The sequence below is a fragment of the Neopelma chrysocephalum genome, unplaced genomic scaffold (genome assembly GCF_003984885.1).
Source record: "Neopelma chrysocephalum unplaced genomic scaffold, ASM398488v2 Primary Assembly neopelma1_128, whole genome shotgun sequence".
In the NCBI taxonomy this organism is placed as follows: Eukaryota; Metazoa; Chordata; class Aves; order Passeriformes; family Pipridae; genus Neopelma; species Neopelma chrysocephalum.
In genome coordinates this window covers 947,829-972,796 of record NW_020897790.1, presented here as the reverse complement: position 1 = coordinate 972,796, position 24,968 = coordinate 947,829, and the positions used below count along the sequence as shown (strand labels likewise).

The 24,968-nt window shown below is 45.9% G+C and overlaps 1 protein-coding gene across 1 annotated transcript in view; it reads left to right on the top strand.

The window, feature by feature from the left end:
• Positions 1-24,968, top strand: part of FRAS1 (Fraser extracellular matrix complex subunit 1) — a 98,127-nt gene that overhangs the window by 47,963 nt on the left and 25,196 nt on the right. The window contains exons 17-34 of the mRNA XM_027698516.1: positions 163-336; positions 2,292-2,432; positions 3,640-3,783; positions 8,675-8,827; positions 9,969-10,115; positions 13,010-13,156; positions 14,140-14,280; positions 14,365-14,508; positions 14,690-14,833; positions 15,423-15,693; positions 16,226-16,310; positions 17,946-18,272; positions 18,758-18,911; positions 20,731-20,909; positions 22,555-22,671; positions 24,256-24,370; positions 24,575-24,712; positions 24,901-24,933. Coding sequence (XP_027554317.1) covers positions 163-336; positions 2,292-2,432; positions 3,640-3,783; positions 8,675-8,827; positions 9,969-10,115; positions 13,010-13,156; positions 14,140-14,280; positions 14,365-14,508; positions 14,690-14,833; positions 15,423-15,693; positions 16,226-16,310; positions 17,946-18,272; positions 18,758-18,911; positions 20,731-20,909; positions 22,555-22,671; positions 24,256-24,370; positions 24,575-24,712; positions 24,901-24,933 — 2,754 coding nt within the window. The remainder of the gene's footprint in view (positions 1-162; positions 337-2,291; positions 2,433-3,639; positions 3,784-8,674; positions 8,828-9,968; positions 10,116-13,009; positions 13,157-14,139; positions 14,281-14,364; positions 14,509-14,689; positions 14,834-15,422; positions 15,694-16,225; positions 16,311-17,945; positions 18,273-18,757; positions 18,912-20,730; positions 20,910-22,554; positions 22,672-24,255; positions 24,371-24,574; positions 24,713-24,900; positions 24,934-24,968) is intronic.

Sequence of the window (24,968 nt, the reverse complement as noted above, 5' to 3'; positions counted from 1 at the left end):
GTGGGGGGGAACGATGTCCGAGTGCTTTTCTAAAATCTCTGTTCCGTTGTAGAAAGCAGATGCCCAGGTTGTTGGGCCTTGTCCTTCTCCCTGGGGAAGCTGTCTCTTGTCCCTCCCCCTGGGAAGACTGTGGCTCTGACGGCTCTGTCCCCCTGTGCCCAGCTTGCCACCCTTCCTGCCGTTCCTGCTCCGGCGCCGGGGCCGCTCGCTGCCTGCAGTGCCGGGTACCCGAGGACGTCCTGCAGCCTCACGTGCCTGGGGAAGGAGCTCTGCACGGCCTCTGCCTCTCCCACTGCCAAGCCCGCTTCCATGTGGATAGCACAGGAGTCTGCAGAGGTGAGCAGGGCTGGGAACAGCTGTTCAAAGCTGTTCAGGGTGAGCTCGTACCACTTTTGATCGCTATGAGCTGGGAGCTCCTGTGTTTGCCTCGTGACTGCCATCAGTGTTTAAACTCTGGAACTGTCACAGTGCCACATACTAGTACTTTTGAGGGAAAATACGTCCTACATGCTATTTGTGACTTAAGGATCCAGGTACTTTTTTTTAAAAGCACTGTGTTCAAGCCTGCACAGCTCAGCTCAGCTTAGCTTTCTTCTCATTGAAGCTGGGTGTGTGATTTTTAGCACTGACTTACTTTGAAGCAGGATCAATCCTTAAATCCTTTTCAAAAAAGACTGAGCTGTCTCCCTCTTAGCCCTTGGAGCAGGTCAAGACATCCCAGAGCACTCTTTGCTTTTGAGGAAGCTCTTCTGCTACATGTCCTGCAGCACATGTGCCATCACTGCTCCTGAAATACCAAGCAGGGAGCATTTCCATGAAGGCTAGAGTTTGGAAAAGAGGGTAACGTGATATATATGGGGATATATGTGGTTTCCTACCAGTCATAGAGACAGTGACTCTACAGCCCTTAAGTAGAGTAGTAGTAGCAACAATGTAGTAGTCACAAATAGCATCAACACTATTGATGGCTGTTTCTTCCTGTTGAAAAAAACCCCCATTTTCCAGAAGTGGACATACTTTAAAATCCATTTATTTTGATTTTACCTCTTCATCTCAGCTCTATGGAAGGAATCTGTACAAGCTCATTTTTTTGCCTTAGGAGATGTTAAAAAGGAAGAAGTGGCATTTTTTTTTTTTGGTGGAACAATTCTGTCTTTTAGCAGTGAGCTACACAGACCATAAAGTATCCAGTGCTTTGGGCTGGTTCCTGAAGGCATTAGTGTAGAGCCTCCAATCCATGCTCCTTGGCAGGTAGTGGGTTTTCTTGGCTGAGTCCAGGGCATGGTGTAGAAACTGAGTGAGGGAATCCATATATCCTTGCCTCAGGTGGGTGAACAGGACTGAGCAGAGCTGACACCTCTGGATTATGTCGTGGGACAAGAATCCCAGCACAGCTCTGCTGTGTTAGTGATGGCATTGGAAGGGGGGGGTGATTTATTGCAGAAAGGGGTGAACACTCAGGATGTCAAACTCTGAGCCCTCACTATAAAATACTCATGCAAAGTTTGTAGGTGCCCCTCTTGGAAAAAGCAAACCCACAACATTATCTGTGCAGGACAGAGGCACATTCATGTGTAGGGTAAAGTGCTGGTTTCATAGAATAAATCATTTTATTTAAAATTTCATTTCTTCTCTCCAGCCCTGTGTCTTGTCTCCCTAGAGTCCAGAAGTCTGTGTCCTCCAGTCACTGCTATAATAAATAGGAGGTTTTTAATGATTTTATGTATTTATTTAATCAGATTGCTCAGTTCAAGATAGGTTGTTATAGGGTCAGTACCAGAAAAGGTGAAGAAGCGCAGTGTTTAACTGCATTCTTCATTCTTGCTGGATCATCTTTTGTAATGAGTATTCGCTTCAGGTGGCCAGTCCACCTCTGTGGGTGTTTGCTCCAGAATGGCTGATGATAACCATGCAGTGATGATGGATAGAAAATCCATCCTGGAGTAACTGTGGGGTGATAACAAAAGGTGATTCCAGCACGTGGTAAGTTTGTAGAACCCCAGAGCCCTTCCAGGGAGGACAGCGGTGTCACACGGTGTTGTGATCTCAGCTTTGCATGCCAGTAATGAATTGTGGGGGTGCAAAGGAAGATTAAATGTGCAGCTGCCTGTGCTTGTTCCTTGTCTTCAAGAACTGTGCTCTACTTTGTATTCCTTCCTCTAAAGGAAAAACACCTTCCTGTCCTTGGGGGGCACAGCAGTCCGGCCGTACTGTGGGACAGCAACAACCAAAATAAGCCGGAACTAATTTGTGTCTTAGTTTATGCCTTCTCCTTTTCCCTTTCCCTGCAGAGTGCCACTCCTCCTGCTCAGGCTGTGTGGGGGATTCTGCCCAGGACTGCACGGCTTGTGTGGCTCCCCAGGTGCTGCTGGAAGGCAGGTGCCTCCCAGAGTGCCCCGAGGGGCTGTTCAGCCTCGGGGGCCGCTGCTCCGGTGAGTTTGCTGGGTTTCATTTGCACTGCTGCCTTTCATTCCACCCACAGTTTGGGGGCCGTTTCTCAACGCAATTAGAGATGCTTTCAGATTTATATAAAGCTGTTTAAGTGTTTTCAGGGGAGCATGGGATAGTCCAATTTCAGGAAATGGAGTCTCCTCCTAATGGGAGAGAGACGTACACTTGGAAGCATAAATTATAATCTGTTTTGCTCCCCTGGACTGTTTCCCTGAAGGTACTTTGCTTTTGATTTCAGGAGGCTTGGATGGTGTTTGTAGCTGATGTGCTCTGGGAAAAAAAAGTCTTTACTGGACAACACCAAAAAATAAAATGCTTTTATTAGGCAAAGCTTCAAGTTTAGAGTAAAACCCTTTTCTAAAGTCCATTGCTCTATTTATTCAATTTATTCAGCCGAGGAACAACTGTATAAATAGATTTATTTGTCAGGGCATTGTAAAGATTCATCAGTTCTGAGGTGGGAGGTAACTGCTGAGTGCTGCGTTACACAGTTTCAGGCTTATGGAAATATCTTAGAAACAAAATTTCAGTGGCATCTTTCGAGTCCTGTGCTTTTATTCACAGAGAGCTTTAAAGGTCGTTTTAAAGAATTTTTTACTGATTCTTAGCCACAGTAATTTTATCTCCCTCAGATCTGTAGCATGTAGATGTGGCATCTGTCTTAAAGGTGGAAGGATACAAAAGCAGTCTGTGAGATATTTTTGGGCACTCTTAGCCACTTTCTGTGCCACCTTTTTGTTGAGCTTTTTTCAGACAGAATGGCGTGGAAGGGCATTGTGGAGAAATCATTTCTCGGGTTTCCTCTCATGCATATCAAAACTCTTGCCATAGTCCCAAGAGAAGTTTGATTTGTCTCCCCTGTGCATCCCACTCTTTTTCTTATATGCTGGAGAGAGGAATAACAGGGTCAATCTCTCTCTATTTTATATTGTGCCTGGATCTATACCTTGATTAATGCAGGGAACAAATCGCATTTATTAAATTGACAAACTCATTCCTCATCATGTTTGCTCAAAATGAGGATGTAAGAGCCTTCCAAACCACAACCCTGCAGTCCCTGATGATATTAGAATATTTTAATTCCATGTTTTGTAGGAGTAAATGATTGTAGGAGCTGGTGTTTTGGGGAGGGGAGGGGGGAAGGGGGACAACACCAAGAGCATAACAAGTGTTGATTTTCTTGTGCAGCCTGTCACCCCTCCTGCAAGACGTGCCGTGGCCCTTCTGATGAGGAGTGTTTAACCTGCCATCCCCACACCACTCTGGCTCGTGGGAAGTGCAGGACCAGCTGCGAGGAAGAGCAGTACCTCAACCTGGTGGGATATTGTGTGGGTGAGTAAGAAGAGCTGGCTTTGGAAGACCTGTGTGGGCCATTAACCTGCTGCTTCACAGCCAGCACTGCTTGGGTCCTGCAAAGAGAGTTGAGGAAACATTTGAGATCCAGAGAAGCTGTTCATGTGGCCCTAAAGAAAAACTGGCTTAGTTTTTTCCATTGCTGTGTGCATTTTTGGGAGGTAATAGGATTTCTGTGTAGGGGTTGTACAGTGTGGGTGCTCAGTGCCTGCACTTAAGCCCATCATCTGAAACCTCTGATTGCATTTATCTGTTTAAAAAGAAAAATCACTTTTAATCCGTCACACAGACATGTATAAACATATCCTGGGAACTGCTCCAACAGTTCCTGAGCTTTATCAAGCTGTTTTTTTGCTTTATCAAAAAAAGCTGTGGTGTGTGAGGCTTAATCTAGGCTTAACAGTTCCAAATGAGATAAGGAGTCCTAAGAAAAGGGAAAAATGCATTAGAAGTAATAAATATATCCATTGAGAGGCCATTGTTCCAAGTTTAATATGATTCCCCTTCCCAGAGATCTCTCTTTGTTTACATCTATGTCTTGGGTGGGTTTTTTTATGAAAGACTTGTTTCTTTGCTCTTCACAGACTAATTCTGTGAACCGTTTCTTCATCTTCCTTTTAAATGACAATGATTGTTCTGCCTGCAGAGACAAAGGGGGAGAGAAAGCGTGTGAGAAGTAGGAAAACACCCTAAAAGTATTGTACAGCTCTTTAGGAAATCAAGTTGGGGAATCAAGATGTTGGCTACAGTCAAGTAATTACAATCTGGAAATAATTCAGCATTTCAGTGTCAAGAGATGTCAGTCTTTGGAGACTTGTCTTCTCAAAGTAGAAACATGTTTTCAAGGCTTGGTTCACAGTGCCTGGCATCACTGAATGTCAATATTCAGTGGCTTGGATCTGCGTCCTCCAAACAGGAGAGAAGGCTTAATTTATGTCTGGTGTTTAAGCAAAGGATGTGTGTGCTGCCAGTCGTGCTGCAGATAAAGAGCTCCACATCCAGGTTGTTAAGTTTCACTCATTCTTCTCATTCAGCACTGATTGAAATGCTGAATTTGCCCTTGCAAGTTATTAATTACCAGTTAAAGAGCAGCTGTCCCATAAAAGAGAACATTAAAACCCCTGACACTCTCATAAGATATGATTTGTGTCAGGATCTAACAAAGCTTTTTCCTTTGCCTCCCAAAGCAATATATTTTTACAATTATCTTCCCATTTATCTTTAATTCCTGACCCTCCAGCAAGAATTGTGTTACAACTTATAGGGCCTGCTGTGCATTATAGCCACCTGCCATATTTTATGGACCCGGAGGGGAATATCTTTCACAGAGGCTGGAGAAAACCTACTGTCACCTGAAACCATTGCCTGGGAATTAATGGTGTTATTGTACATGTTACCTGAATGAGGATTGGAACATTTGCCTTGTTAATAGAAAAGAAAAAAAATTCTTGTTTTCAGCAGTTAATCAAATAAGCATTTCAGGTGCAAGCAGAAGAAAGACATCATGTCCTCGAGCTCCAAGAGATCAGTGAGTTTCTAAGCTCTGTTTTGGGCACGAGGAGTTTGTGCCAGTCTTCTCTGAAAGTGCTCAATTGATTTAATTTTATTTTATAGCTAAAGTGTACGTACAGGAATGTCTTTGAGGCTTTAGCCAACTCCTGTTGAGCCTCAGACCTTCTGTAGGTTTTGTTTTCCCAGTTTGAAAACACTCTGATTTTCCTCTCCCTCTTATCCAAGTCAGCTTGAGCTCCAGGAAATATTGCATTCACCAGGCTGAAAAATAGCACCACTGCTGAAAGTGTTGTCCTGCTCCTAAACCCCTGTCCTTGCATTTTTTTTAATAAGTCAGAGGCCTGTCTTCAAGTTTCCGCTTCATCTTGAAGCTTCCCTGTTGATCTTTTCCTGATTGCATGGAAGGGCAATTAGAAAAATGCAGAGGGACTGGTGTGAAAGAAAGCTCCAAACATCCACTGATACAGTATCCCCCAAGCTCCTGTCTTAACTTCAGCTGCATCTTCCTTGCAAGGGAACTCCCAGTCCCCATGTTCCACAGGCTTTGCTTTCTCGGGCTGTGTGCAGTTGGGAAGATGTTCAAAGCTAAACCAGAACAGCTCACCCAGGAGCAGGCCTGCTGCCTTGCTCTTAAAATTCCAGAAGGGACACTCTGACAACAAGAAATATATTCAGTTCCTTGTAAAATTAATGAGCTTTGGCTGTCCTTTTAGAAAGACACTGATATCATCCCCGAGAGCTGGAGTTCGGCTGAGCAGAGCGAGAGGGGAACTGGGGGCTCAGCTCCACTCAGCCACTGGGGCAGCCTCCTCCAGAAGTTAGCAGCTGAGCTGCCAGGGCAGGGAAAGGGAAGTTCATTTCCCTGCTTTGATCTGGGCCCATTTGTGCCAGGCACCATCCAGCTGGGTTTCCCACCTCACGCTGCCTGGAGCAGCTCCCACCCTTTCGTGGGATGCCGGCGGATCCCTGCAAACACGGTTGCACTTCACCAGGAATTCTCCTTGCTGGTTTGGGGGACAGGTCTTTGAAAAGAGAGGCAAGAAACCCCTTCCAACAACCAAATCAAGCCAAAAATCCTGGTCAGTGCTGGGTATCCTTCTGAACCAACCCTACTGATTTTCTGTCTGGATTTACTGTAAGGTACCAGTTAGGTGGTGCTTTCAGTCCTGACCTTCCCTCAGAGCACAGCACAAAACTTGCATCAGGAAATACTTTTCTGAAGAGCCCCTGAGAGGGGAGATGTGTTCAAACAATACAGGTGGTTGATTGCTTAGCAAGTGGTGGAGCTGAGAGGGAGAAATGCCTCTGGTTTCCTTTATGAGCATTCACAAACACTTCAGAGGTGATTTTGTCTCCCCAGCCAGCCTTCTGTGTCTTGGAACAACCTGTAATAGATACTTTCTGTGTAGAAAGGCCACTGTTTTCTTGGTTTATTTGCTAGGAGAAAGCTAAAGAGGGCATGACAGCCAAGTAACTCTGGAAATCTGTGTACGTAATTCCATTTTACTTAACAGCAAAAATTGCTTTATAGGAAGATCAGTGGTAGGGAAGGTGGTTGGAGTTATTTTTGCGTAGAGGTGATTTGACAAGGAGGAAATCAGAGCCAGCTGAAAGGGAAGCAGGAAAACATTTTGTTTGGACAGTGGGAGGCAGTCTGAGAAACACGAGGAGGGAGGCACTGGGACTAGAAGCTGCCCTGAAGAATCCAGTTGGGATACTGGAAGGAGCCTAAGGGAATTAACTAACTGTGTTACACTGACCTGCAACCAAGGGGGGATGTGAAGGCCCCAAAAAGCCAAGTCCCACAGGCAGTACTGTGCCTGCTGGCTGAGCTGGGGGGAGGATTATCAGGGAGAAGGCTGAAGCAGGAAACAAATAGAGCTGTGTGGTGTTGCTGAGAAGCACAGAGAAAACATCCCCCTTCTGTTAGTCCTGGCTTCAAAGGGAGCCTGCTGTGAAAAATTGAAATCATCTTTTCCAAAACAAAGCACTTCAGTTCTTCCCTCACTCTCCCACTCATTCCCCAATGTCCCTCAAATTCACCATGAGCGTCAGCTCTGGGTTTTTGGTTGGTGCTGTGTGCTCTTTGATCTCCAGGCTTGCAAAGGAACAAGAGAAGTGATGGGGCTGATTCATCCTAAAACAGTAACTGAGAAAACTCTTTGCATACACAGGAGCAAAAATAGAGGCTCTGAAGAGAAAACTCTGCTGCAGCAGCATATAGTTTTGTAGATATTTACATTTTAAATGTTAGTTTGGGAGAGTGTAGTTATTTACAGCAGGTTGTTTGGACACACTAAATTTTCTTTGTCTTGTTTTTGTGCTGTGTTTATGGAACCTTTTGCCCACAGGCTGGGGTTAGACTCCAGTCACTGTTGCCTTCCTGCAGGTATGGATGCAGAATTCCTCCAGGCTCCAATGTGAACCTGTCTTCAGCTTGTAAAATTAGATTGCCTGGCAATCTGTAGTACTGCTGTCACAAGAGACAAAAGACAGAAAGCTGAACCTTCAGCAGAGACCTGACAAGAGGCCAGGTACTCAAATCAAGCCTCATTATTACATTTCTTTCAAGACAGTCGTCATTTCCTTTATAATTTTCTGAATTACCATAATGAGGATTAATTTGGCTTCCAGGTTGCCTTACACTGCACCTTTGTGCACACAAAAGGCTTGTTGTCAAACCTTTGGAAGCACCTGAGTTCAGGCAGAGGTCAGGAGACACGAGCGTGGTGCTGCCGGGGAAAAAATGGGAAAAGGAAAAGGTTTTGAGGCACCGTGATACCGCTCTTGGCTTGGCTTTGAGGGCTGCAGTGGCCTCCTCAGGGTATGGATGTCTCGTTTGTGTGGGAAAATCTGAACAGCAGGAACAACAGGAAAAGGTCATACAGCTGTACAGGTTGTGCTGTTTGTTTTTTCCATAGTGGGAGCAGAGGGAGGTGAATGCCGACAGCTTCCAGCAGAATTAAAGATAAACCTGTAGACAGAGGCACCTAAAAATCAGTGAAAGGTTTTGGGAAGTGAAGAACTTTGAGCTGGCTTTGTACAAAGCTTTCCCAAACTCACTTAAGGATGGGGAAGAGGATGCTCTAACGAGGCAGGAGAGAGGCAGAGGCAAAGTGAAAATGTGATGCTCAGGAAGAACACAAGATGGGGATGAGGCAAGAGGAAAGGAATCCTCCTTGGCTGCAGGGATTTCTGGTCCCCTCTCTCTTGCAGCCATCCGGAATTGCAGTGGTTAGCACCTGATGGCAGCCCCTGGGCACCAGAGAGCAGGGAGGGGCTCTGGAAGTTACATCCTTAACGCCTTCCTTGAATTCCCTCCCTGCTCACAGTGTGTGTTATTCCCTGCTCCCTTTAGACTGCCACCCTCTGTGCCAGCAGTGCGTGGCCAACCTGCGGGACACGGGCAGCGTCTGCCTGAAATGCCAGAGCTCCCATCACTTGCTCCTGGGGGATCGCTGCGTTCCTGACTGTCCGGCGGGACACTACGCCCAGGGCGGTGCCTGCAAACGTGAGTAGCTCCTCCAGGGACCTCGGGTGGCTGCGAGGAGCCACCTGGGAGATGTCCCACCAAATAGCTCCTATTTAGTAGAGAAGCTCTGCCCAGCTGGCAGGACACTGCACTGGGAGCAGAGCTCCTGCTGGTAGGAATTTCTTGAGATATTCTGCAACCTGAGATGGAACATCATCCAAGGTCTCTCACTGGGGATTGTCTTGCTCCAGTAATGGCCCAAAAGGTGATCGTTTGTAGCAGCTTCTGAAACAAAAAGCCAATTTAATTTGGCTGCATGGAGGAAGCTGCACTGATGGCGCATTTTCTTTTATAACCTGTCCCTGCACCTCCTCCACTTTTTGTTGTTGATGTGGTTTCATGTTCCAGTCATTGTCTGAGCTGCTTTACGTTCCCTGGGACTCTTAGGAGGAAATAGGTTGCTTTTCTTGTTCTGTGGCTGACAGAGACCTGGTAAAGCCCAAAGCTGAGCACAGGGCATTGCAATTTCAGAGAAAGTAATCAAGACAAGAAATTCGGGACATTAAGATTTAAGATATAGATACTTCCTTTGCAGGAAGTGGCATTTCCTCATCCAGTCTAACAACTGATGGGTAATATTTCAAAGCTTCTCTCCAGCATTCAGGAGCTGCGTGTTTATTTACCTGTTTTTGACAAATGAGGTCTCAGAGCTGCATGAAATATCCTCCGTGTCACTTGATTGGAAAGGCCCCTGGGAGACAGATGTTGCCTTCCTGGAAATTTAGGCCTCGGGATAACATTTCTTCCCTTTGGTTTAAAGGCTTCATTTAAAAGGAGTTTTGCATTATTCAGACTATGTCAGAGCTCATATGGTGTTTTGTGCTGGCTTTAAAGATGCCCAGCACAGCACAGGGCAGTCGCTTCTCTAATTCCTTTGCTCACTCTCACTCATGATTAATTTGACCTGATAGGTGTAATAATGGCATCAATCTTTAGGTAAAGGCCTGTCAAGAAATAAAATAGACTAATAATTTTGTATTTACCCTCTCTGGAGAAATTAATAGGGTACACTGGCCTTGTCCACTGTGGAATTTTAAATCTCTTCAGTCAGGGTAAGAAGCACAAGAGGTGAGCCTGCTTTTCCTTGAACAGAAACCCTTTCTTTTTGCTGTCCCTGCAGGGTGTCACCCCTCCTGTAAAACCTGCACCGCGGAGGGTCCTTTTGCCTGTTCTTCCTGCAACTCCAGCCTGGTCCTGTCCCACACGGGCACGTGTGCGCCGGGCTGTTCCCCGGGATACTACAGGGATGACAGGCACACCTGCACACGTGAGTGCCTCTCCCCAGCCATCCCTCCTTCCTCCTTTCCGGACATGTCTTTTCTTGTTCCTTTGCTTACCGTTCCTGTTGCCTGGAAAAGCAAGATTTCAAGTGCCTAAAACCCCGATGTGAGTTGACAGAGGTGATCAGCTGCCTCGGGAGCAGGGCCTGCGGCAGGGCTGAAATTTGGAAACAGTTGCAGTTTTGTTATTGACCCCAAAGACAGTAACGTTTGGGTCCCACAGTGAAAATCTGCAGGAGAGGTTGTATAGGATGGATTCTGGGCTTTGTGGAAACTTGACAAGTTGAGACCAGTTTTAATCAATCCTTACGAAGGCAAACCCCTTCCCCACTGCACTACCTGCCAGTACATGCCGTGGGAGCTGTATTGTAGCATTTATGTCCATTTTTTCCACATGTGAAACCCCAGTAGAAACAAGGCTGTGCTTGGCAGGCACAACCCTGAGAGCTAAGCTGTGATATTGTTGCCTCCTAATGATCTGGTGGAATTGGTCTGGTTTAAGTCCAGTTATGCTTTATCCTACTCCTGCCATCCCTTGTGAATCTCTTGGGGCCCCTCTTTGCCTTTATTATTCTATGTTCTCTCTGGCCCTGGGTTATTCACCTATGATCACTGGGCTTGATGATCCAAAATGCAAAATGATGTGGCCCAGAGACATAAAAAATAGGAAAAAACCTTGAATTGTCCCACTATAATACACACACCTAAAAATGAGCGAACACTTAAGTGGTTTGGTTGCTGTGAACCTGAGCACTCAGATTGGTGAAGTCCTGCATTACCCTGATTTAAATTCTCCTGATTCATGATAAAATAACTCTGTTGCACTGAGCACAGGTATCAGTGTCATCCTATCCAGACCCAATTTTGTCACTGATGAGGTCTTGTAGGAGGAAACCGATGTGGTTGTCAGCTTTACCTGCCTTTTGTTGAAATAGATGGTTCTCCTGGAACTATTATTTCCACATGATCAGCAGGTATGGAGACACCTGACATAAGATCAAGAAAATAGCTGGAAGACTTTGTACCATTCTTCTGTTGATGGGGAAAAAAAAGGCTATTCAATAATAATGAAAAAAAGGAAAGCAGTAAAAAATAGGAATTAAAAAAAAGGCTTCTCATTGTCCTGACTGGTTTCCTACAAGCTTTACGAAATATTCACTGTTTTCTCCTGCAGTGTGGATGCTCTGTGTTGCTAACTGCACCAGCATATCTCCCTTCCTAATTAAATGCCCCTTTCTATTGAAACTTTCCTATTGATAGCTCCTGCCTCAGGGCATCAGGGTACCCGTGGAATGTTCCTGAGGCCTGCACCCTTCCTGAATCTGGTTCAGGGGCTCAAATGCAAATAGATTTTTTTTGCAAGTGAATTCAGCTTCTCTAATCTCCTTATTGCAAATGGCTTTTTAAGAAGTGTTTGTAATCCTTGGAGCAGGAGGCTCAAAGCCAAGTGTGTTGGCGCCTGGGATTTTTGTCATTCCAAGTGTCACTTGTGCCTTTTCAAGTGCTGCTGATAAGCCATGGAGATATAAACTGTCCCAGGCTGCTGGGAAACTGCCACTTGGAGGGAATGAAAATTGTTTAATCGGAGGTTGGCTGTTAGGCTGAGAAAATTGGGTCTCTCTTCAACGTTTATTTTAGTCTCATTGCACTTTTGAGGAACTCGGGGTTGGAATGAAGTTCAGGGAGATGCTGAGTGCCCCGTTTGGACTCTGGGAGATATTTTTAAACTCAACAACATCCTGGCCCAGGAACAGCACAAAGCTTAACAAGTCCTTCATGGGCTTAAAAATGCAGATACGGAGTCGTGCTGATAAAACAAGCAGGCAGGATTGCTTTCGGATGCGTTTTTGGCTTACTGTTCTGGCATGGCTCCCTGGGTAACCTGATTTCTACGGATTTAGGCCTCCTGTAGAATGTTTTGCAGTGTTTTTAATAGTTGGTTCTTTGTAGCACTTAGAAATAGTAATTTTTTTCATGTGTTCTTAAGTGAAGTGGAATCAGACTGGCACCAGAGCACCTAAAAACAGCTACTGGATTCTTCAGGTACACGTTTTGCTGGAAGTCATTTGCACCTCAACAAAACACAGACCTTCTGTGACGTTTTTTAGATGAGCTAAAACAATTAACTCTTTTGAGGAACACTGGGTCCTTGTTTCAATGAGAGCAACGAAGGTATTTTCGCATTTACTTTGGTATTTGGAAGTTTTTTGGTTATAAAACTGTGTCTTGAATTAGCATGTCACTATTTAGCACCTAAACTGTTAGTACAGCCTCCTGAGAAGTTTGGTTCCTGGACATCAAAGAGGTGAGTTGAAATATTCTGAACCTCTGGACTTTGATCCTAGATTAAGTAAATCCCTGAATTAATTTTTTTCCTGGCGTCTTTGTTGCTCCCTGCAGCTCCAGAATTTCACACTGTGTGCAGATAAAAAGGTGGAAATGTTAAGAAAAACTAAATGGGCCTTTGGTCCCACCAAAGTTTGCTGCCTGCATTTGCAGCAGTCTGCCATCCTCTCCAAATTTTTGTGTTTCTGGGTAAAGAATCATGTGAAACACAGGTTGCTTAAAGGAAGTAAGAAAAACAGAGACGGGGAAAGCTCTTATTTGGGGATTTGGATTCAGGATCAATATTTTACCCTCACCTGTCCAGAGGAGAGTAAGCATTAGTCTAAGAAGACATACCAGTCTTTTCCAAATAGAAAGAGGCTCTTTCCCTTTTGGAGGCTGTGAAAAGGAACATAACAGGCCAAAACCCAAAAATCTCCATACGTGTCTGTCAGAGAGGACAAGAGGAGTAGCAAGGCTGCAGGATAATGCCATTTTTACTTGTACAGTTGGCTGGTGCATCAGGAATTTCACTGTTTTTCTTGTTTTTCCACAGCCTGCAGCAGCCAGTGCTGGAGCTGTGACTCGGCTGCCAGCTGTACTTCCTGCAGAGATCCAGCCAAAGTCCTGCTGTTTGGAGAGTGCCAGTATGAGAGCTGTGCTCAGCAGTATTACCTGGATTTTTCCAGCAAGACTTGCAGAGGTGAAAAATGCACTGCAGCTTTCAAGAAAAAAAAAAAGAATTAAAAATAAGTAATTAAAGTGCCTTGGCTAAGAATCCGTTAAGTGGCAAGTGGCCTGCTTTAAAAAGGGGGAAATTGTTCAGTGACAGGTTGCTTGTGAGATTTTTGCAGTATTTTTCTCTCTTTTTGGGCAGCCTGCTGTCACATACTTGAGCCTTTCAGTGGAATAAGATTATTGCAAATCGCTCTCCTGTAAGTGATTCGGTAACTGAGCCAGCAAAGTTTGCAGGGGTCAGGTCCAGCAATTCATTTAGTCACGGGTCAGCTGAGTCACGAGTGAGCTTGCCAGGAGAAGGCTCTTTTAGGGTGTCTGTCAGGCCTCCTGTGCTTACCTGCCTCTCTCTCCGTCTTATTAAATCCTGCATCACTGGATGGCTGCAGGAACAGCGGTTTGGAGTGGCTTTAAAGACACATGGCTTGAAAGATTTGCAGAACTCCCCAGCAGAGTGTTCCCTCATGGAATTAAGTGAGGAAAAGGTGGTGGCAGCCTGAGGAGTCCCTGGGCATGTGTGCAGGGCTGGGACTCTGCTGAAGACTGGAGCAGGGATAGTACAAGGGCATGTGAAGGCAGGTCTGATCCCAGCTGGATCCAGTGTGTTCCTGGCCAGTGGACTTTCCAGAGGGACATTCAGGCTGTGAGGGACAGTGATATCATTTTCTTTTGGTCAGAGTGCTTTGAAAGCACAAGCTGGATGATGCAGGATGAATAATTGCTAACGAGCCACAAACTCCACGTTGGCAGACAAGGAGCACTGCTGCTCCAGGGATAAATTCACTCGGCACAAATCATGCTTTCTCCTTTTTTTTTAGTATTTTAACAGGTTTTACTGTGTTCTTTACTCCAGGGGCTTATATTCCTGCAGTGCAAAGCCCTTGTGCGGGGTGAGCACCCCAGGAAGGGCCGCCCTGAAAGAAAAGAAAGAAAACTTTTGTTTTCTTGCAGAGTGTGACTGGAACTGTAACGCCTGTAAAGGTCCCCAGAGGACTGACTGCCTGCAGTGCATGGAGGGCCACGTCCTCCACGAAGGAGCTTGTGTGGAACAGTGCCCTGCAGCTTTCTACCGGGAATCAGACACGTGCCAGAGTGAGTTCTTCTGGAGTCTGACGTGTTTCCCCTCCTTGTCTCCAGGGTGGTGTCGAGCTGAACTCTTTGCATGTGACTTTTTAGGGTGTGACCAACCCTGCCTTCAGTGTCACGGAGCAGCAGATGAGTGCAGCCTCTGCCAAGCCCCATTCTTCCTCTTGGACACTCGTTGTGTTCCCAAGTGTGGGGAGAGATATTATGCAGACCACACAAAGCAGAAGTGCACAGGTAAGCACAGGGAGCATGGTGTGGTGGCAGTGGTCAAATGAGGCAACTCTTAACTCTTTGCCCCTTACTTTGACTATTTCTGTCAGGTGGGTAAGACACAAATAGCAGTATTTCTGTTCTGTGCACCAGTGGCTGTATTGGTTTTGTGTCTCAGTGGGGTTGTGCTTTCCATCCGCTTCAGCTTGTCCTCCTGGGTGCCTGGAGTGTGACAGTGACAGCCTGTGCCACCTCTGCGACAGCACCACGTTTCTGAAGAGTCGCATTTGTGTTTCTGCCTGTGGCCAGGGTTTCTATGGCAATACACGAACTAGAGAGTGTGAAGAAGGTGAGTGTCTCTCATGACAAAGTGACTGAGCCAGCAGGTTTCCAGCAGATTTTAAGGCCAGAAGAAGTGTTCATTCAGTCACATTTTCAGAATTCACTTCTGTGCATTTTCCTGTTGAAAGTCAGCAGCTATTTTTCTCCAGCTTTTTGGTTTCATAAGATGTGCATGTACGTGGTTTTCTAAGTGAAGTTACCTGGCTAAATGTGGAGGCACATCTTTCCAGCAGCGTCATTTATCATCAGGGTAAAACAAACGACAAAATATCTTGGGGGAAATCCCTTCCTAAACCAGCTTCAGTTGTTACTTATCCTTCCTTTATTCTAAATGAAGATTTACAAGTGTATCTTGCAGGGCAAGCCAGACTATGTTGTTTTGTGATGGGGAAATTAAGATGGGAAGTGATTTGCCAAAGCCATGGTGTTGTTTGGGGTGGATTGCAATTTTTGAAGGTAGTGTTTCTCCACCTGGGTCAGGAGTGAACAGGGCATTGTAAGGGTCTGCTCTGTTACCCCAGGAATGGTGGTGACAGGCACGATGCCAACACTGCCCGTGGTAATTCCTTCAGTAATACTCCCTTGTTTCATCGCAGCCGGGGAACATCCCTGGAGCTCCCGCGCGAGCGGCACCCTCACCGTCGGGATTCGCGCGGTGACACCCCTGGACCTGTCGCTGCTGGGTGTGTGTGATCCGGGCGGTGGCACGGGCCAGCTCCTGTTCCACGTGGACAGCATTCCCTCCAACGGCAGGCTGGTGATGGTGGTGGCCGGGCAGGAGGTGCTGCTGAGCCAAGGAGACCACTTCAGCTGCAGGGATGTGCAGGAGAGGAGGGTCCGCTTCGTGCACAGCAAAGACAGACCCAGGTGAGACTTTTTGCTGGGCTTTTGCCTTAAAAAAAAAAGGCATGTGTCTTTAGAACAGGTATTTCCTCCTTCCTTGGAAGCATTCCTACAGGGAAGCACACCTCTCCCTGCTGTTAATTCAACCACTAGTTTACTTATGCTCTATCATGCTATAACTGGGGGTTAATCCTGGCAATCCTGGAGCTTCTGTTCTGAGGCCAGATAAGTGACTTTTTTCTTTTGCAGCAAAGAGCTGACATTTAGAGTTGGCACTTTATCTTGGAGGTGCCATCCGATGTGGATGACATTAGTTAAAGGGAAATGAGGGTGTATTATTACAGAGCTAAAGGTATTTTATTGCATGTTGTGACTGTTGTGAATCCTCAGGAAAAAATACTATAAAAACAGAATTGAAAAAACTTGAGTTAAAGCTTGTGTCACCGAGCCAGTCATTTTTACTGAATATATAATATGTTTATCATCATTGAGTCCTGCAAAAGCACTTCATTAATTTATATTATCCTGTATTTTGACTTGTTGGGGACTTTTTTAGGAAAGGAAAGTTTTCCCTGAAGGTCAGCGATCAACAATCCTTCTCCCTCCCTGAGGTGATCAACATTCAAGCATTTTCAACACAGGTAACCTAACCAAGCTTGGAAACAACCCTGAATTTTGTACCATTTGGAGCCCTGGTTTCTTGCAGGGATAACAAAGGAGCTGGGCAGAACTCGAGCTGGAGTTCAGGTCAGGCAAATCAGACTGAGTTCTCCTTTAGGAGAGGCAGCCAAGAGCCACATGGAAGAAGGGGACTTGGGGAAGTGACTGAAGAAGTTGGCCTGTGTCATTTTGCTTGTGCAGGGAGTTGCAGCTGTGCAATCGTAGAGAAATTATCAGGGAGGGCTAAGGAGTCCCTGCTGCTCCAATTATCCTTTGGATCTGCGGATGCTCTGATTCAGCCTCTTACTGCAGGGCAATTGAGCCATGATTGATCCCGATGGCAGGGCTGCTTTGACACTCTGTTCTAGGACAGTTGGGAATTAAATCAGCATGAGCTGTTTAAAGTGTGTCTCTCAAACTGCTCCCCACTTCTGGGCAAGCTGATGGTACTGCCAAGTCCCCCTGTCTTTTATTATGGTTATTTGAAGTCTGTGGAACAATATTGTGGAGGGGCCTCACCCCAGAGGTGGTACAGGCATCTTAACAGGGGCCAGGTTTCCAAGGAGGCTTTGCAGCTTTGCACTGAGCTTTTTCCAGAGTGGAGAGCTCTAGCAGAAGTTGTGGCTACTTGGCATATTCTTACAAATGAAGAGACTTTAAAGTGCATCCTCAGAGAGGCATTAAATGGCTTGATAAGAACTCTTTTAGTGCTGACTCCTTCCTACCTACAAGCCTGGCTCAGCCTCCATCCCCACCATGAGTAATTTATATTCCATATTAGTCATTCCCATAACTTCTGGAAATTAGAAGTGTTCTAGTTTGTCCTTTAGCGTAAGACAAAGTGTGGATTTGGATCCTGCCGGGTGTGTATTGGTTCTGGCTGGCACTGAGATCTTTGCTCAGTCTAATTCCTGTTTACCCCAGTAGGACGTTCACCTAAGCAAGAGCTGCAGTGGCTGCCCCAGAATACATAAGTGAGCTTTAATGGTAGGAATTTTGCCTGTCGATCCCTAATAACCCTCAGAAGTCGTGCACAGGTGATGTGGCAGCAGGAATGTTCCCAGGGCTTTGACTTTGCCCCTGTGGGATCTCCTCCCTCCCGGGGCAGCGCGTTCCCAATGGCAAAGGGTGTTTATTGGGATCAATAGACACTGCAGATTTAAACTTTCTTGTCAACGAAAAAGTAAAGAACTAATTTAAACCAGCAGGATTGTGGAATCTTTGGTGTAGGTTGAATAAGGCTGTGGGGAATCTTAAAAATTAAATAACTACTGGCACTGATGACACCCATTTTGCTGTCATCTCAAAAGGCTAACGAAGATCAGCTGGAGTCAGATGCTTTCTGTATAAATATCCTAAGTTTTTTCCTTTCCTAAGCTTGCTGTGGCATGAGAATCTTCTTTTAATGTGACTAATTCAGTCTAAATGCTAAATATTCTTAGGTCTGGGCACAGGGGAGAAAGGTGTGGAGAGTGATTTCCTGCTTCTTAGAAACAGGAGATTTCCAGGGATGAAGCGAGCTGGTTTCCTTAACCCCAATCCTTTCATTCCAGGCTTCGGTCGTGATCCAATCCCCAAGGTTCAGCAACCACCTCAGAGCTGCTTTTGTGTTTCAGGCCCCGTCTGTGATCAGAAACGAGCCCCTCCTCGTCGGCAGAGGGGAAAGCGGGATGATAACAGAGCAGTTGCTTGGTGTGAGGGACAGTGACAATCCTCAGGACGTTGTGCTGATGGTTGTGGAGCCTCCACGCCACGGGCAGCTGCTCAGAGCTCCTGGGGACTCGGCATCTTCCGTCCACACGTTCCACCCGGATGACCTCGCGGGGGGCCGGCTGCGTTACGCTCACGATGGCTCTGCCACTCGGGACGACACTGTTCTCCTGCAGGTGAACGATGGGTTCCACTTCCAGAACGTCCTGTTCCACATCAGGATCGCTCCCCAGGTATGTGCTGTGACAGAAACCCCGGCAGGCAAATTGAAAGTCTGAAACCACTCCTGCGTCCAGCCCTGACATCCACATTTCAAGTAGCTTGAATTAATATGGGATAAAGATTTGGAAAAAAAAAACCACAGGAATAATTTGAAGGCTAGAAAACCCACCAAGTAGCAAAAGATTTTGGTGGATGCTCAGGGAGAATGAGGATGGTGATAAAGGACAAAATTGTGAAGGGAGACTCAGGTCAGGAAGGTTTAGGGTCAGCGACAGGAAATTAGGAATCAGAGGACAAGGTCAGTTCTACAGGCTGAGAATTGGGTCTGAGGAATACAGGTGAAGGGTGCACAACCCCTCTGGAAGCAGACAACCAGGGTGGGATGCGTGAGAAATTCCAGAATACTCTTCATCCTTTTCCCTTGAAAATCTCTTTCTCTCAGGGCAGCATTACTGATGTTCCAATAAGCCTTTTCCTGCTGTCCCCCTACCCTCAGGGTGACAGGAGCCCTCGGCTGGTGACAAATTCCCTGGTGTGGGTGCCCCAGGGAGGCATGCTCCAGATCTCCAAGACCATCCTGCACGCCGAGCTGCCCGGTGCCCGGGACTCCGAGATCACCTACACCATCACCAAGGACCAGCCCAGGCATGGTAAATATCTTTGGAATTCTGTTGTCAAAGAGCAGCTTTCCATCCCACTTCCATGGTGTTTTGTCCACATCCAATAGAATTTTTGGGAATATTTCCTTATAATGCTACACTGGATAAGTGCTGCTAAACTCATCTTTTTCCACTTCAAATGGGCATGCAAAGCAACAAAGTACTTTTGCCCTGCCTGGTCATCTGATCCTATCCTTTCTCCAGTGGGAGTGAAATCCTGGTGGATTTACAGCCCTGAGAGAGCAGAATCTTACTGCTAAAAGATACTATTCTACCATGAATGCCCAGTTTAAGAGGAGCACAGGGTAATATCTGTCTGTAGAAACTGCTGAGCAAAAGTTTGAAGAAATCCCTAAATTCCATGACATTGGATTTAATTTGTACCAATGGAAGGGGTTGCTGGCTAGAACAGGAATTAGTGACATTTGCATCTGTAGATAATTCTTGTCCCCAAATTCCTTTGGGGAGGCTCTGAGCTCATCTCTCAGAGCAATGACTTTCCCTGGCAACCCTGTGCTTAGGAAGTGTCTTCTGGGAACAGGCTAAGGAGGAGCGTGGAAGGTTCTGGGATTTGTGACTGAGCAATAAACGGAGAGAAGCCGGATGGAACAGAGAAGGCATCATATGTGGAGGGAAAGGAAATATGGAGAGATAAAAAACAACGTTCTTTTCCCACTCAGCATCACCATTTTCTTCACTAAAACCATGTCTTTAAATAACATATTTTGCATTTCTAAGAAATGATACCACATTTAATTTGCTAAGCCAGAGAAAATTAGAGGGTCCCTCTAGCAACGTCCGTGGGGTTTTATTGCCTTTTGCTGTTTTCCATGACAGCTGCCAGCACCTGATGGAAACAGAGATCATGTGAGTTCTGCAGGTTAGAAGTGATTCATTTGTATTCCCCCTTTAGTTTTCTGCAGATGAAGGTCTGTCTTCTCATTTTTAATAAGCATTTACATGAAAACAGGAATTTTTTCCCTGAGGAGCTTGTCTCCTGCTGCCTAACCCTAACTAAAATTTATAATCCCGTGTTTGTATCACCATAATTATCTCTGCTGTGATTAATTGCAAGAACACAAACGGGTTTGTAGCTGCAGGTGAGGAATAAGCAGCAAAAATCAATGATCTTCAAAATTTTATCTAAAATACTGTTTTGCAGAAAGTGAGGGGAAAAAATTAACAGAGAGAAATGTGGAAAATGAGTCCTGAATCCAAGAGGGCTTATCTGCCTAACTTAGTCTGTGAGCGATGAAGAAGATATTCATACCTGTAGAAAATATGTAATTTGATTTTTAGATTTTTAGGGGAACTCCCAGGAGCAAACCCATAAGATGTGGAATGTAATTGGGGCACTGATAAGGGAATATTAGCACAGGGTTGGATGATCAAATGAAAGTGTGATATTTCAGCTTGCTGACTTATTTTCTTGTTGCTCCAACTGTTCGAGGGTGGTTTAGGGAAATGAAATGGGATGGATATTTTGCACAACGGAATGATTAATAATCAATCAGCAGAATTATCAATCTGAAGAATCAAGCAGAATTAATGAACAAAATGCTAATTCTGATGTGAACCTCGTGAAGTTTAAAAAGGCCAAGTGCAATTGGAGATTTCTGTTCAGACAAATCCATCGGGTGGGTTTTTCGGCATAATAAGTTCCCAGAAGAGCTAGAAAAGAGCTGACCTTGAAGAGATGAGTCTGCTGCGTTCTGGCCCCGAGGTTGTGCCCTGGAAGGGAAGATGGAGAGCCTGCTGCAAGGCACCTCTCCCTCCTTATGTTCTCACAAGTGCCCTTTGCTTTTCCCAGGGGAAGTGGTGCTCCTGGTCCCGATGCCGGCAGATGGCCCCGCAGACTCGTGGCAGCTTTTGCCTGATGGAAGAGCAGCCTCCCCCACGACCTCCTTCACCCAGCAGGACATCAACGATGGCATTGTGTGGTACAGGCACTCCGGAGCTGAAGTAGAGAGCGACTCCTTCCAATTCCAGGTATTCCTCATCAAATTAATTCCTGAAGGGAATTGGTATAAATTAGCATAAAAATAAATTCCTGGAGGGTCACATGGCAATTCTCTGAGATTACTCCTTTTGCTGCTCCCTGTATCCTGTGATCCCAGGTTTTAAAAAGGGCACAGGTGTGTGTGTGTCAATAAACACTTGTGTTTGCACACAGACTGATGTGTCTGTAGGTACATGTTGGGTGCCTGCAGGTGACATGCAGCTCATATCCCGGATGTTTGGATGCCCCGTTTGCAGCTCAGACAGGAGGTTTGACCCCTTGGTGCTGCCTGGCAAATACATCACCCTCTCATAACACCTCTAATATTTCTACCAAATGTTCCAAGTGCCTTTTTAAAAATGGTTTTGCAAGCCCCAAAGCCACACACAACCCTCCTGCTGCCTCCCCTAAGCTAATAATTTGATTTTGGCTGGAGAGTCCTTCGTCTTGCAAGCAGACAAAAAGGTAGAAGAACTCCCCAGCAGCTGGAAAACTAAAATAAATCCCACCTCCCCGCAGGTTTAACAGCCATAAAATTCCTCAGACAGGTCCTTGCTGTTTGCTGGGAAGGTTTAACAGCCTCCCCTAACTCTAAGCCCACACCAACACTTGCACTCAGTGTTTGTTACATCTGGTTTACAAGGCTGAAGCAATTACTGTAGCACCGGCGAGGCAATTAAGGTAATTTCTGAAGTAATTAACATAAGTGATAATGAGGAATTTGTGAGCGTCAGTGTTGAACAAGCTAATCTGTAGCTTAATTGCTGCGTTCCTCTTATAGACCATGCATTTTGCATGAGTTGGATGTTTGGGTTTAGTATCTCGGAGCAGGAGCAATAATTGTATGGAGAACTATGAAAGGGAGCTGGGGTTACTGGGATCACATCGGGACGCCGTGGCACACCTGTCCAAGCCTTGAGCCCTGGGTTGGGGCACCTCAGAAAGGGCCAACACGTTGTTTTCATCAGTATTGTGACAGAGCACGTGCAGCAAATGGCTAAAATCATGTCATTCATTTAATCACAACGTGTATTTTTAGGCGTTTTCTTGAAATGGAGCTTCACGAAGGGAGCTGTACTTCTTTGTCTACCTCACCTCAGGACTGCTGGGAACATGTGCAGGCTCATCTCTAGGGAATGCTTCTGGTCCTCTGAATTTTTAGCAATTTAATAGCATTTGCTTTATATGTCTTCCCTGCAGACCTGCAATTATGAGTTAGATACCCTTGCCTTCACTTTTGGTGTTATAGTGGGTGTATGGAAAATGTTTGTGGGTCTGAGAAACACAACCTGTCGTGGAAGCTGTTGGGATCACAGGAAGCCACTGCCAAGGCAGTGTCACTAATAAAAGACCAGTTATTTTCACCCTGTCAGCACAATCTCATTTTGAGGGGGGGAGGAAGGTTTAAGAAGCCACTATTTTTGCTGCTCCTGGGATGAAAGGTTCCACTAAGCTGCACAGGCAGTTGGAGTAAAACTCAGGAAATCTGTGGTAGGGACTGGGGGAAGCAGGAAAGGGAAGGTGTCTCTCTGCCTTCCCAGAGGACCAGGAGGAAAGGAGAGGGAAAGTATGAGGTGCAGTAGAAATGCAGGGATGTTCTGTCAGGTATCCATTCACATGATCTTTCCTTTCCAGGTGTCCAGCTCTGCCAGTCCACAAACCACCTTGGAAAGCCACGTGTTCAATGTTGCTGTTCTGCCCCAGACACCCAGAGCACCTCAGCTTTCCCTGGGCTCCTCTTTGCACATGGCTGTAAGTGATACACCAGGCAGCTGGAGTAGGAATGGGAAAACAAGACAGGTTAGAAGAGTAAATGGTGGGGAGGGTGGAGAAAATACCCGTGGAAGGTGAAAAACTCGATATTAAAAGTGATGAATGTCTAGACTGCGTTAATGGAAAAGGTGATCTTGAAGTTTAAAGTTGGTTTTGTGGGCTCAGACTTTGAGTAAGCCTTCTCCATGTGTCCCCATCACATGTGGGTGAAGTGCAGCCTTCCCTTCTACTCCTGCTGTCTCCTGCCTGCCAGGCGGGACCAGGAAAGGCCAAAGGAGGTGGTGGGAGAGGGATGAGTGAAAACTCCATGGCACAATGGCCTTGTCAAGGTTTAAAATAGTGGTGACCTTTCCCATGGTAATAAAACATGCTCAGACTGCTACTTGGAGCAATGTATCTTTCTGCTCCCGACTTTCTGTTGTTGTCATTATTGACGAAATTGATGGGAGAGATGTCTGGCAGAGCCACGAGGAGCTGGGTTTTACAGCTAATTACACACCACAAAATTCAATAGGGCCATAAAATACACTTTACCTCACCACCTGCGAGTCCTACCTTCGGGAGAGACAAATAGGCCTTGGAGGCAACTGGGAAGCAACTATAACCTTAAATCTTTCCATCATAAAATTGCACTTCCTTGCCTCAGTGTGATGGAGTTCTGTTCATTTGTCTTCAGACTCCTTCAGAATTAGACTTCCAATATGTGAAGTCTTCCCATCCCTCTAGTCTTGACTTGTCCTGCTGGGAAAGGTCAGAAAAAGTTTGGTGACTCTTTGGTGGTTTAACTGGACATAACATAGATACTGTTTTTTCTTCAAGTTAACCTGTTCCCCCATATTGGTGAAAGGATTTTATTCCTGTTCCTGAACCTTTCATGTTCCAAAGCAGATTAATTAATTGCCTGTATCCTTAATTTAGCTCGTTTTCTCCCTGTTTTGCTCAGGATTATGAAATGAGCTGGATGCTTTTCATACACACTGAGCTGTTTAATTCAGTGACTTTTTGGAGCTGTTAATTCTGCAGGATTAAGGTTCATGAACACATGCAAATTAACTGCTTTTGGGCACCTAAGTCTTTTCATGCAGCACCCTAATTCCTGTAATGTCTTGCCTGCCTTTGGCTCATAATAATCCTGTTATGGAAGGATCAGAGCAGTTTTAGACAGGTTTAAAACAAAGGGGGGAAAGCTTCTCTCTATTCCAATGAAAGGGCTGAGTCATTTTTAGGATTACTCTTAAAAGAAAATCAAGTCCAGCCACATCAGACTATACCAGAAAACTATGTAGGCAATGACTTATGTCTTTGTCCAGGGAGGTTTTGATCAAACTAGGTTTTCCTTTCTCTCTTTTTAGTTGCTCTAGGTCAGAAGAGAAACTGTCCAGCTGTGAGTGTGGAGGTTGTACATCTGCAGGGGACAGGGTGTCAGCTTTGGGGTTAAGAACTAGGCCTTTACATTCAAAGACTGTCTTATATTTAACTTTAGCAATTCTCTTTCAATGCATTTTTGGGTGAACCTTTCCTTGTCTCTGGCCTTGATGCTCTCGGTCTAATGTGTTTATTGAGGTGCTGGAGGACCGTGTGACAGTGATTGAGCCCCATCACCTCTCCTTTGTAGACCCAGAGGTTCCCAGTGAGAAAATCCTGTTCAACGTGACTGTCCCTCTTCTTCCTGGCCAAGGCAAGTGACCCTGTTCAGAACATGGCAGAAAACCATGTTTCCTGAGCGCAGCGCATTTTCCTCTCCAGCATCGTCCTGTGGAGGCACCTGTTAATCTGTTCAGCCTCCTTCCTTGGCTTCCAAACACCTCCTTCCTTAACCCCACTTGCAGCTGTGGAATCGAGTGGATTCCTCCTGTTCATGCTGGTCTCTCTGCCTCCGTAGGTATCGTGGAGCACAGGGACAGGCCTCTGTCCCCTGTCAGGTATTTCACCCAGGCAGACATAAACCACGGCAAGATTGCCTATCGCCCGCCGACCGCAGCCCCTCACCTGAGGGAGATCATCGCCTTCTCCTTTGCAGGTGAGGCTCCCCGTGTTCCTTGTAGGGCCTACAGGGAGCTGGACTGCTGCTGTTCCTCCCTGGGGAGGAGAGACTCCTGTCTGGCTGAATGTCAGCACTTGCTCTCTCCAAAAGTCTCCAAATCCACGTCAGTCTGTGCTTTCCTGTCCTGACCACAGTGACTCTGTGCTTGTGTTTTGTCCCGTCAGGTCTCCCAGAGTCCGTGAGCTTCCGATTCACAGGTATGTGAACCACTTGCTCCTTCCTTGCCAAAGCA